The 13,477-nt window shown below is 40.9% G+C and overlaps 1 protein-coding gene across 1 annotated transcript; it reads left to right on the top strand.

The window, feature by feature from the left end:
• Positions 1–6,419: 6,419 nt before the first annotated feature.
• On the top strand, positions 6,420–7,838 carry LOC122418330 (putative mediator of RNA polymerase II transcription subunit 26). Its single transcript, XM_043432476.1, has one exon. The coding sequence runs from the start codon at positions 6,420–6,422 to the stop codon at positions 7,836–7,838; it is 1,419 nt and encodes a 472-aa protein (XP_043288411.1).
• Positions 7,839–13,477: the final 5,639 nt, after the last annotated feature.

The raw sequence follows: 13,477 nt of genomic DNA, 5'->3' as shown, positions 1-13,477 counted from the left end.
TTTGACTATTTCGTGATTCACACCCGAAGTGTCTCGAGTTTTTATTTTGATGTTTAAAGCCTCGTTAACTTCTGGTTCGTTGTCGACAAATCCGAAAAAAGGATTCAAACAGCTTTGGCTTTTACATACACCATATATATTGATGTAATGCATGCTGTCTGGTGATTTATAAATTTTCGCCCGTTTGAAAATATAAGCGCAGGGAAATCGGTACCGCTTAAAAAAGGCATCGAATATGACGTCCGTCCAGTTATTAGGAGCCAGAATTTCATATTCTCTTCGTCGTTCCATGCCATACTCTACGTACCCTTTTGGCTTTATATTCTCCCACGTTTTAGCATCTATGCTTAAAGGGAACCAATCGCGCAGAGTTTTGAATTCAGCACTATCGATTATATCAAAATCAGGATCGGCCAGCATTGATTGCTCGAAGGAATCGTCGCTGAGGATAGAAGAGTTTTAATCGACTTTTATCGGTATTTCGATACCTTTATTTTGACGTGCGATCGATAAAATTTGACGCCTATCCTCGCGTACGGCGGTGTACAAATCGTGGGCATTCCACTTACACCCGAGGTCTTTGCTCATTTCAATCCACACTTCCGATGTATATCTCGGTAACGTTTCCGTTTTGAAGTGCTCCATGTATTTTTCGACCGTTCTGATCGTATCTTCTTTAGCGACGAGTGGTTTGCGCGGCATTTTTTCGGACTGCAAATATAAAAATAGGAAAATTAGTCAAAGTATTGGGAGTTTTTTTTTTCTAAAACGCGTATATCCGGAAATGCTTAGGCTTAATTTTATGACTATGTTGCATAATAATTATTTCCTGAAAAAAAATATCACGAAAAATAATGAAAATCGTTATAATTTTATTAATTCTATGAACTATTTCAGTTCATCAAAAAAAATATATATATATTTCTGACACTCTTAATATGATTGGTTTTTCCCATAATTATTCCTGATCAATGGATCTTGATCTGCTGTAATCAACGATTTCATAAATGATAATAGTATTTCTTCATTATTTTAACCATCAAATAGTTCGAATAATCATAATAAATATATTGGATAGAATCAAAGCAGAAAAACTGAGATTCGGAGTTGTTGAAAATTTGAAAGATGCAGATGAATTTTTTAAATCAATCGATAACAAGGACAAATCTGTTACTGTCATCAAGAGACTCGGTAGAGTCTCGGGACAAGTACATTGACAGCCCTGTCGTCTGCTGGCCCGAGGCTCTCGGCGAGTCTATACTTTCTCTGAATAAAACGATTCGCGGTGGTGGGGGTAAAATTGGCATGTGATTTTATTGAATTACGAAGCTCAGGAGTCATTTAGCAACTTGAAAATTGAAGTTTAAGCCAATTGAGTAATTCTCTTTCGATTCCGCCCTAAATCAGCATGATCGGTGTTGTAATTGCTGAGAAAAAACTTTACACGGGCTCAAGATTATGCAAAAGTTACCAACACATTCAAGAATTTATGCCTCTGTATTTATAAACACCATCAAAGGCACTTTGATGCTCTCGAGTTTCTGATTCGTTGGATCTGACGACATCCATTTTTAGACGTTGTGATTGGTTGTTGAAATTAGTTGTTGATGATTGGAAATCTGACGTCAACTTCAGAACGTAGCACACGGCGCAGCACAGCTGGTAACAGCAGTCATAAATTCGACCGATATACATATATATATTGTAACAATGATTTTCCCCGATGGGTACGATCACGTCCCTTCTCAGTTCACCCGTCTCGTCCTCTCGCACCACTCTCCGGCCATGAGAGTGAATTGGGCGCCAGGTACGAAGTACCGCCGATTACTCGACTTTTGATTCATTCACTCTCAACGATGGTAACGTCAAATAATATAATGTACGACACAGAGGGAACGAGAGACACGCGTGACTGAGGACGGTCCGGCTACTCAGCTCATCTGAGGTACTGAAAGGTAGAGGGGGGGATCCTTGGGGAAAAGGTAGCAATTCGCAACGCAAAAAAAATATAAGCCAAGACAAAGCAGAATTCTGGACATATTTCAGGCTTTATTCAAAGTGACCGAATAAGTTCGAATACAGCAAAAGAGATAAATTATAACCGGGTTGGACTCGATACAAAATAAAGTTTGAGTGAAATTAATTCGGGGGGGCGGCATCAGGTCGCAAAACTTTGACCGCTCGCGCAGTAACGAGGGACTTCGCGCGGGGCGCGCCCGAATTCATCGAGTAATAACGTGATTAACGATTCGCCTCGCGGTCTCCCGGGTGCCGTAGGTAATCGACAACCGATGCTCTGGCGTGCAGGTAAAAGGTAATCAGCCGTCCGCCAGGCGGATGCTCTAGGTAAAAGGTAAAAGGTAAGCAACGCCAGAACAGCCGGCGCTCTAGGTAATCCAAGGTAAAAGGTAATTGGCACCCGTTCGATCGCGAGGAATCCGGCGATACGCGACGAAAGGTAACCGAAGTTAACAGCGGGACGAACTTCGGCCAAGCGCGAGGTAACACCGAAGTTCCCGCGCGTTCAGTGGAGGTAATACGAGCTAACGCGAATAAAGAATGCGATAAAATAGGGATAATGAGCGTCGGATTAATATTGGCGAAGATAACAGAGATGATGCAATAATACGTGGTAATGAGGCTCGCAGAAAAAGGTAACAGAAAAGACGGTAAGCGTCACACGAAATAGAAAAAGAACAATATAGGCGAAGGTAAAAATAACGGTTGAAAAAGATTCGATACGAAAGACAAAATATAACGCCGTATACACGATGCTCGCCAGCGCGAGCGAGAGAGACAGAGCGCAAACAAACCGCGAGGTAACGTGCTCGCTAGAGCCTCGGCGCGTGCAGGGAGAGAGAGAGAGAGAGAGGCGTCGTCGCGTGGAATATTCCAGAGCGTACGACGCAATTTCACAAAGACTCGAACTCTATAATTACTCTATTTTTAACGCGAACTTGAAAGAATTAACTGAGACCAAATTAATGACTAACCACTGATCCAGCGGAGCCCCTCAGAACGACATTATCAAAAGATTGGAAACACGGGAAGTATCGGCCGCAATCTCGCTCGATACTTAGCCCTCGTGCCCCACTAAAACGCAACATAAACTACAAAAACCGGAACTATATTCCGAAATAATAAGAGAAAAGAAAAGGGCTCAACTAGACCAGTGAATTCGGTGGAGATAACGAGTTGGACTTACCGAGGAACGCTCGCTGCACAAAGGGGTGGTCGTTGGACTCGACTCGACGCTGACTCACCGGAATGATGTTCGGAAGTAGACTGATTGTGCGTGCGAGCGGTCCTCGCGATTCGGCGCTGTCCCCACCACCGGGCCCCGGCATCGCAGCGCTCTCGCGCTAGGCGCGAGCCCGAGCGCGAACGCCTGGCTCGCGCTTTCGCGCGGGATTTTCAAATGAGGAGCGCGCAATGAACGTAATTGTGGTTACGCCCCTTGCCTGAACGGATTAATAACAACTCACCTCTTGCCCTCACCTTCCCCGCTCACTCGGAACACTCCTCTCGACTTGATAGCCGTGATCCGGGTGTCTTTCCTCTTGGGGATCCGGCGGGCAGCTCCGGAAGGATGAGGAGAGGCCTCCCTCACGACTCCGGACGTCTCGGAGACGTGGTGGGCCCACAAAATAAACCACCAGGTACAACAGCACCTCGCCTCCAGAAAAACTCCCCCAGATCCCACCTGACGAGGCGCCGGTTCACACGGACTGTGACACCCGAATCCACGGTAGTGCGGGCGGTGCAACTCTGGGTTGCTACAGCGGGAAAGACACGGGCGGCGTTCAAAATATGGCCCATGCCAGCGTGCTCTTTCAGCCGCCCGCAAGTCGAGAATGTTATTCGATGCTCGGTGACGGTGTGAGAGGGTGATCCTTATGAGCGAGATCGGCTCAAACAATCGGCAAGCCTCAAGCAAAATAATACTGATGGGGGGGAGGAGGGCCCCGGCGGGTGGCAACGCCAAATCGCTCCAATATCGTTCGAAGCTGTCAAAATACTGAGACGTAACACTCGCGTAGCGGCTCGAGCCCGCTCGAACTATCTTATACTACGCGTGCGAAAAACATCGCGGCGCGATGACGGGCGTGCGTCCCAACCGGCGGCCATGTTGGCGACTGGCACAAAGTCCCGAGCGAGCCGGCGGGCAACGCTCCGAACAGCGCCACTTGACAAGAAATCAAACTAAATCATAATTTCCTTATTCTAATTGTTTTCAAACTTTTTATTTATCAATATGAGCGTAATTAGACTCAAAATGTCGGGAAAAATAGCTGCTATCAAAGAAAAATAGAGAAAAGATTAAAGCTTGTAGAAAATTTGTGTAATTTCAAATAATGAGAAACACGAGCTCACAGCGCATGCGCAGGCATAAGCGTCGATGGGCTATAGGACCCAAACGTGACTTTTTGCGATTTTTCGGATACAATTAAAATTAATAATATTAAATAAAACAATGAAGCCAAATCGCTTAAATAATTAAACAATAAGAATTGGCATTGAAATTTCATTATTTTTAAGTCGTGTAGAGTGGAAAATTAATCAAAGCGGAATTCGGCGCATCGGGCAAAATAGCGATCAGCCAATAGCAAGGCGCGAATTAAGGCAGCGAGCCAATAGGGAAGCCCGTTACAAAAGAATGCGCAGAACGCGTCCGAAACTGAGAAATTCGGCGTTTGAGAGAATTTAGAGTGGGGAACGGGGTATAAGAGTCGGTGCACGGCTCATTCGGAGGCAGTTCACCCTACCTCTAGAACCAACTCGGATCTCCTAGAAGAACTAGCAGACTCAAATAGAAAAATACACTCTATTCTGGTATAACCTAAAAAATCCTTTTTCCTATTATTCCTTTGGATGCCTGGGGTATTGGTGAGACTCGGCGACGTATCGATCCCGTAGTCCAGGGTCCATTCCACATAACCTATAATTTCCGAATTTTGCTGCACGGGGCATTGGTGAGACTCGGTGACGTATCGATCCCGTGGTCCGTGGGCGAATTTACCTAACCTAATGAATGCTCAGGACATTGGCGAGACTCGGCGACGTATCGAGCCCGTGGTCTGGGGTTCACATCCTAACCTGTCTTGTGTTTTTGGGCATTGGCGCCATTCGGCGACGTTTGAGGCCCGTGGTCAAGCACAAACTTTCCACCTAACATTTTTTTTGGGTTTATTGAGAATGGAGGCGGTAAATAAATGATTTTCTGATTAATTATTATTAAATTCAAAATTGTTTCATAATTTATCCGATTTGGTTGGGTCGAACGAATTAATTAGCATTAGAATTGAATAAATCAATAATCCGCATCCCATTTGAACCATTGTACGACTCCAAAGTCAAGATAAATCATCTGATCAAATTATAATCGGTTATAACGAATAAAAACAAATAACAAGCGGATAAAAGCGTTAATTCAAGAGGCAGCGGTGAGACTAGAGTTTGTATAGCATCAAAAGCGATTAAGAAACATAAGAAATTGTAAAAACAAAAGCGCTCAACACTCTTGAATTATCAGCAAGCGTAAGGACTCAGGCTCAAGTGGTTAGGATTACAAGACATCGTTTGTCAATCGGTAGTGTTTGCAAATTTCATTATTTTTTTTTTTTGTTTGTTTTTTTGAAAAATTTCATGCAAGCGGAAAGGAGAGGCAATAGAATAAGCAGGGACACGATAAACCATAAAGCGTTCTTTATTGTATAAACAAAAACAAAAACAAATTTGAAAATTCAATCGAAATTTCACACAGTAAAACGCTCCGTTTTTCCGGGTCTTTCGAGTCTTCTCTCGCCTGACTTGGTCAAACAACGCGGACAAACAAAGATTAAAATTAAAAACGCGTATCATTTTGTAAAAACATAATAGTATTGTTTAATAAATTCATTTTTGTTATCTTATCAACAATTCTTGTCTCTCGTCTCGTTCATACCTGCTCTTTTTAAAATTAAGGTAGCTCGAACCGACGCGTGGCGGCGTTCAGGCCGGGTCGGCTAGAGCGTTACGTTACAACTGGCGCTCGAACAGGGACAGGTATTGCAAACGAGCATGAGATTTGTTGAATGAAATTAATTAATTACGTCAAAATGGCAGAGAAGACCGATAGAGACGAAACAGCGAGAGATTCCGGGTTCCAAAATCCCGATGAGCGAACGGCACAAAATGTCGATTTAACCACTTCAGTTCGTCCTCCAGGGGCGGGGAACATTTTTAATGAATCTCGTGGGAATTTCGGATTTGAACAGCAAGAGAAATTTGACGATGATAATAAAGATCAAAATGAAGAAATTAAAATGGAGGAATTTGAAACCCCTAAATCGAATAAAGGAAAAATTGAATTCGCAGAATTAAATCATGAGCTATTGATGAGCCTAATCGACGCAATGAAAGAAATGAAAACACAGAGCATGGCTAACGAGATTGCACGAAATAATCAGGCCACTAGCGATTTGAGGTCTGAATTTACGGAAAAATTCAAGACTCGGCAAGCTACAATCGCTAGTGACGTTCACAGAATATATGACCCAATTAAACGTCACGTAACGGGTTTAACAAAAATAGTTCAGGAAAATGAGTCGAAAAGTGCCGTTATTGAGGTTAGTGTGGCTCAAATACAACTTGATGTCAGCGCAATCAAGAAAAGGGTGGAGAATCTTGAATCGAAGGACAAAATTCATAGTCCAAACACGGAGAGCACTCGGATCGTTCCGAAGCCCAGTAAAGTAGTTTCAGATGACGAATCTGAGAACGACGAGGAAAAATATGAGCCCGAAGAGAAAACAGATAGGATTCGGACGATGCTGCCAATGGACATGCATCCAAACAAGATAAAAATTAAACCTCCCACGTACGATGGATCGGAAAGGAAAAGACCGATGAAGTTCATTAAGGAGTTTCGGAGGTACTGTGAGGTAACAAACCCCACGATTACCGAAATGAAATATTTACTGGGACAATGTCTAGAGAAAGCCGCAAAGGAGTGGTGGGTTCTCATAGAGGATCGTGTAGAGGATTTCGAGGAAGTGGAAAAGAAATTCGTTGAGCGTTTCTGGAGCACCGACGTCCAGAGAAAAGTGAGAAAAGACCTCGAATTCGGACATTACTCTGATAGGGATAATAAAACATCGAAAGTGGAGTATACGATCAATATTTTCGGAGCCGCGAAGGATCTCATCCCTCCTCCAAGCGATGAGGACATAATTGCATCACTCTCACAACACTACACGGATGAAATCCAAGCAACTATAATCAGCCGAGGATTCAAAACACTAGAACAATTGATCGAATTCCTGGGTAAAATCGATCGGCATGGACCAATAAATTCAAAAAAAGAAAAAGAAACCTCAACGAATCCAAATCAAAATAAAAACGAGCAAAGGCCATTCCGAATGCCTCAAAACAACAACTGGAATAACCAGGGTGGATATCAGAACAATTTCAACCGTGGAAACCCAAACTGGAACCAGAATAACCGACCCAATGGAGGTTATAACAACAATAACGGCTGGAACAATCAACAAAACCGCTATTACCAGCAAAATTACAATCAAAGGCCCAACAACAATTACCAACAGAATTACAACCAGCGGCCAAATAACGGATACCCTCAACAAAATCGAAATAACGGAAATAATAATCAACAGAACGGATATAATCAACAAAATCAGAATCCGAATTGGAGACCGCAACAAAACAATGGAGGATACCGGCCGCCGAATAATCCGAACGACCATCGTCAAACCAGCGAACGACAACAACCAGAAATACAAGCGATAGAGGTCCATCAGGAGCCTCAGCCGTCGACATCTCGGGCGGGAAACGAATAGACGTTGTACCCGTGCTCAATGATGATAAACAAGGAAAAATCAATGAAGGGAACAAACGAGGTACAACGGAGGAAAAGAAGAAGATTAAGAAAAAAGGATCTCAGGATGGTTTATCGGAGGACCTCCACAAAATAAGAGATGTAAACAAACAAAAAAACGAAATTCAGGATATAAAAGTGGCAATAAATACGATTTTTACGGATACTAGGGAGTTTTTAATGGAAGAGGGAATAAATGAAGAAGCTTTGCCAATTATTGAGTGTCCAGAGATTTATGCTAAAATAGAAGGTATTCAGGTTACAGCGTTGGTAGATTCAGGTTCTAGAGTTACCACGATCTCTGAGGAATTTTATTTGGAGAATAGGGAGATTTTAAAGGATTGTCCACTTTTGCCTGTCACGGGAGTGACGGTGAAAGGAGCAATAAAAGGGAAATTAACGAGAGTAAAGAATCAAATAATGGCGATGACTGAAATTGGAAAAATTAAAACCTACATAAAATTTTTGATAGTGCCCGGCTTGATTAGGGATGTGTTGCTTGGAGTAGATTCTTTGCAACCACTTAAAAGTTTAATTGACCTGGGAGCAATGTCTCTCCAGGTGAAGTATAATGAAATTATTGATGTAGTACCCACGATTGGGACTACAGAAAAAGAGAATTTTTTACGAGAAATTGTTTTTGAAGAGAAAGTTAAAGAAATAGAAGAAGAAGAGAATTTTAAGCCGGAGCAAAATTTGAAATTTGAAAAGAGAAATATTGAGAAAATTTGTGAGCCAATCCAAAACTTGATTTTTGATAATAGAAGTGATGAGGAAATAACTCTGGAAGAGATTAATGAGATCGTGGAACAAACTGAGCTCTCATTAGAACAAAAGCAAGCACATAAAGAAGTAATTTGGAATAGAAGGGAAGTCTTTCGTAAAATAACAGGTAGAATTTCAGTTTATGAGCATCGATTAGATATCACGACGGATAAGCCGATAGTTGCACACGCTTACGAGGTTCCTCTAATGCATAGGGAAAAAGTAGATAAAGAAATAGAAAAGTTACTAGATTTTGGAATAATACAGAGATCGAATAGTCCGTGGATTAATCCGATAATCCCGGTAATTAAAAAAGATGGAACAGTTAGACTTTGTTTGGACGCTCGAAAGTTAAATCAGGTTATGGCAAACGACCATGAGTCAGTACCAAATATGGAGGAAATATTTCAAAAATGTCATTCGGCAAAGGTTATGACAACGCTAGATTTAACAAACAGTTTTTGGCAGATCCCTCTTCATCCAGATTCAATGAAGTATACTGCGTTTCGATATAGGGGAAAAGTTTATGAATTCACGGTCACGCCTTTCGGGCTGAAAACAAGTACTGCCGCATTACTGAGAGCATTAGATATCATTCTCCATGGTTTGGGAGATCATGTAATAAATTTTGTCGATGATCTACTGTGCATTTCCTCTAATTTTGACGAACACATGAGACATTTAGACGAACTACTAGAACGACTGCAACAACACGGAATGACAATTAAATTGAAAAAGGCAAAATTCTTTCGGGAAGAAGTAGAGTTTCTAGGTCACATCTTGACAACTAAGGGTATAAAGCCACAACCAGAGAAGATTCAAGCAATTCATGATTTCCCTGCACCTAGAAATTTGAAACAGTTGAGAGGGTTTTTGGGATTAATCAATTATTATACTAAATTCACAAAAAAACATGCAGAGGAAACAATCCCGCTTTTGAAATTATTGAAGAAGGAAACAAAATGGCGGTGGGAAGAACCAGAGAAAATTGCTTTCCAAAGAATTAAAGATTTATTCGTAAATGACGTTCTTTTACAACATCCAGAAGCAGAAAAGGGATTCATTTTACAGACTGACGCAAGTAGCTATGCTTTGGGGGGCACCCTTGCTCAAAAAGATGAAAATGGCGATTTGGGAGTGATAATGTTTGCCAGTAGAACACTGAAAGGGGCCGAGCTAGCTTACACAACCACCGAAAAAGAATTGTTAGCAATTATTTGGTCATTAAAGAAATTCCGAACGTATTTGCTTGGTGCTAAAATCAACGTCATTACAGACCATCGAGCCATAACATTTTTGAAAAATTGTCAGTTGTTAAACGAGAGACTAACTCGATGGATTCTAGCGATTCAAGATTACAATATCGAATTCGAATTTTGTCCCGGGGAGAGAAACGTAGTGGCCGATGTGTTAAGCAGATTAAATCCACCAGATACTGGGGGGCGAAAGGGCAAGGAGATAGTGATCAGCACAATGTTAGCGATCAAACCATCGAAGGAATTGGAACAAATGATTAAACAAATAGGAGTTTGGCAGGAAAGGGATGACAGAATTAGGGAAATCAGGGAAGGTTTGGAAAATGAAAACAACGACAAACACAAAATTGAAAATAATATTTTATTGAAAAAAGTTAATCAAGAGTCCTGGAAAATTGTTCTGCCAAGAGAGATCCTCCATCCTCTGGTATCTGAAACACATCAAATGTATGGTCATGTAGGAGCTAAAAAGATATGGAAAATAATTACAGAAGATTTTACTTACCCGAGACTGTACCACTCTATCAGACAGATTCTTGCTTCTTGCGATTCTTGCCAAAGAAATAAAGTCCCAAACCAGCATTCATATGCGGCACAGCAGAATATCGTTCCGGAGGGACCGGGAGATATTGTTTCAATTGATTTTTTTGGTCCTTTACCCGTGACAAAAGGAGGAATGAAACACATCCTCGTCACAATTGATGCTTTTTCCAAATTTGTTGTTTTATATCCCTTAAAAGCGGCAACAGCGCCAGCAACAATTAACAAAATTTTTAACCATTACATTCCCGAATTTGGAAAACCGAAAAAGCTTCAATTTGACCATGGCACTCAATTTACTTCGCGATTATGGCTAGGGAAATTAGCTAGCGAGGGAATTCAGCCAGTTTTCTCCTCTATTAGACATCCGCAAGGAAATATAGTAGAGAGAGTCAATCGAGAGATCGGTAGATTTTTTCGAACATTTCTAACCGATAAACACACCGACTGGCTGAAATGGGTTAAGGTTATCGAAGACTGTATGAATGAAACACACCACGAGACAACCGAAATGACGCCCATTGAAATACAGAAAAATGCTAAGCCTCAAAGAATCTGGAGGAATTGGATTAAAATAGAGAGGGATGAGGAATTAGATGAGGAAGAAGGGATCGAAGCCAAACTGATGCTTGCTAGGGAGAGAATAGTCAGGAAAGGTAGAGAAAGAGCAAGAAAATTCGACTCAAAACACAAATTAATTCAATCTAATGTAGGAGATTTAGTTTTGGCCAAAGCGTGCAACGTTAGCGACCCTGTAAATAAAAAAATGGCCAAATTCTTCTCGATTTACGAGGGGCCATATAGAATAAAAAAACAAATAGCCACAGCCACGTTTATCCTGGAGAATCCTGAGACTGAGATGGAGAGAGGCATGTACCACGCCGCAAATCTGAAAAAATACAAAAATTGATCAAAAACACGAATTACAAATTAAATTACCAGGATGTATTGTTATAAACCATGTAACTTACCTTTATTTATTACTTCCAAACGTATCCGCTGGAAAAAGTTTTTAAATTAATAAAAAACTTACAATTTTATGCTCAGGGTGACGTCAAATCGATACTTACCTGAGAGATCCATATTCTTTCTACGGGGCGACCTAAAACACATAAAAACAATAGAAAAACACAAAAAAATAAATAAAATCGAAAAGAAAAGAGAAAATTACATGTTTATTACTATTTTTATAAATAATAATAATTTTATATTCAAAAATTCAATTTCCGATAATAAAAATGTTGATTGTTCAAAAGTTACGAGCAACCACACTGAATTACTAATTTAAATACTCTCAATTTCAAAATAACGTATTTACGCAAGTCAAATTATCGAAAAATTGGAAGCTGTGCACAAAACAAGCAGTGTCATGCTCCATCTCACTCTGCAGATTCCCTAGATCACGAAAAACATGTTTCCCATAGTAAAAATGTTAATATTTTCTAAGATAATCATAAAAAAAGGTTAATTATGCATCATTATGGGTTAATTAAACGAGTTAGGACTCAAAAAAACCGTTAAAATAGCCAAAAACGCAAATTTCTGAACTCCGGTAACGAGACGCTTCTGTAGCGGCAAACTTCAGACGGTACCCGTAGCTAGGACTCTAAACTTTAGTTCCCGAAGAATTCGTACGCGGCGAGGGGCGCTGAAAGCAGCCGAACTCGCGTAGTAACGGCCGAATTCAAACGACAACAGTTGACAGGCACCCGACCTCACTCAACAACGAACTTTCGTTCGAACGACAGCCCATTGTCAAAACAAATCAATTTGGATTTTAATAAAAAGAAAAAAAGGGGAAGAAAAGAGGACACAAACGAACACTGGGAAAGGTAAAAGGAAATGAGATGAGCATAAAAAAAAAAATGTATATAATAAATCAATGCCGAATCGAGTAAATGTAAAAAAGAAAAAGAAAGAAAAAAGAGGGGAGAAAGGAGACTAAGGTGGAATGCATGGGGTTGTTAGATCAAGAGACGATTAATGTAAAACGATGATTTAGGCGAGAAAAGATGATGAGTGGGAAAATGAGAAAGAATGAAATTATTTAAACAGGAGGAGAAATGGACATAGCTACGCAAACAGATGACGTTCCAGCCAAGGAATTTTCACAACAAACTGGTGAAGTGGGACAATGGACTACCGGCGAAATGCGAATATGCAACGAGGAAGCCGAAATGCAGGATGATGACGTTATCATCATAGCTGTAAAAAAAGAATCCAAACAAAAAAATAACATAAAAAAAAATCATCAGTCTACAGAAACGGGTAAAATAACTAAGGACAAGGCCATTCAGACTGACTGGTTAGTAAAAAAAATCGATCTCAGTGACTCAAGGAGCTCAAGTCGAGAGGCTGTTCTCCACCATCTCGCACGTCAACATTTCTTTGAGGCTATGAGGGAAGAATTTGCGGTTCCGCCGGTTTTGTCACCCATAAAAGAGGAGAATACGTGCAATGTAGGGAAGAATGTGACAGGATGGGAAAATTGGAAGGTGGGGGAGTTTTATTGGGAGAATGAGAAGGAAAACCACTCTGGAAACAAGCTGTCACAGGGAGAAAAAAGAGACGTTAACGAGGAACAAAAAATTGAGAACAAAAAAAGGAAGACAACGACGGCAAGCGAACAGGACTTAGAGACACTTAAAGGTGCTAATTGGCTCAATGATGAAATCATCAATTCATATTTGAGTCTGATTCACGAGGAACAAAGTGGAAAGGTCTATTCAATGAATTCATTTTTCTTTCCGCGATTGCACATAAACGGGTATGGAGGGGTAAAAAAATGGACGAAGAAGGTGAATATCTTTCGATATGAAAAGGTGCTCGTGCCGATCCATCTAGGCAATCATTGGTGCCTCAGCGTGATTAATTTGAAAAAGAAAATTATTCAGTACTATGATAGTTTTAAGAGGGGAAATCCGAGATATCTAGAAACCTTGCTCCAATATTTATCAGCCGAAGCCGTGCAAAAGAACGAAAAACCGATTAAGAAGGAGGAATGGGTGCTGGCAGTTAAAATGGATATTCCTCACCAAAA

The sequence above is a fragment of the Venturia canescens genome, chromosome 11, assembly GCF_019457755.1.
Source record: "Venturia canescens isolate UGA chromosome 11, ASM1945775v1, whole genome shotgun sequence".
NCBI lineage: Eukaryota > Metazoa > Arthropoda > Insecta > Hymenoptera > Ichneumonidae > Venturia > Venturia canescens.
The sequence above is the reverse complement of the archived record's forward strand: the minus strand, read 5'-3'. Positions and strand labels throughout refer to the sequence as shown.

Excerpts from the sequence above, each read along its gene's own strand:
- LOC122418330 (XM_043432476.1), top strand. The coding sequence starts at position 6,420 with ATGGCTAACGAGATTGCACGAAATAATCAGGCCACTAGCGATTTGAGG.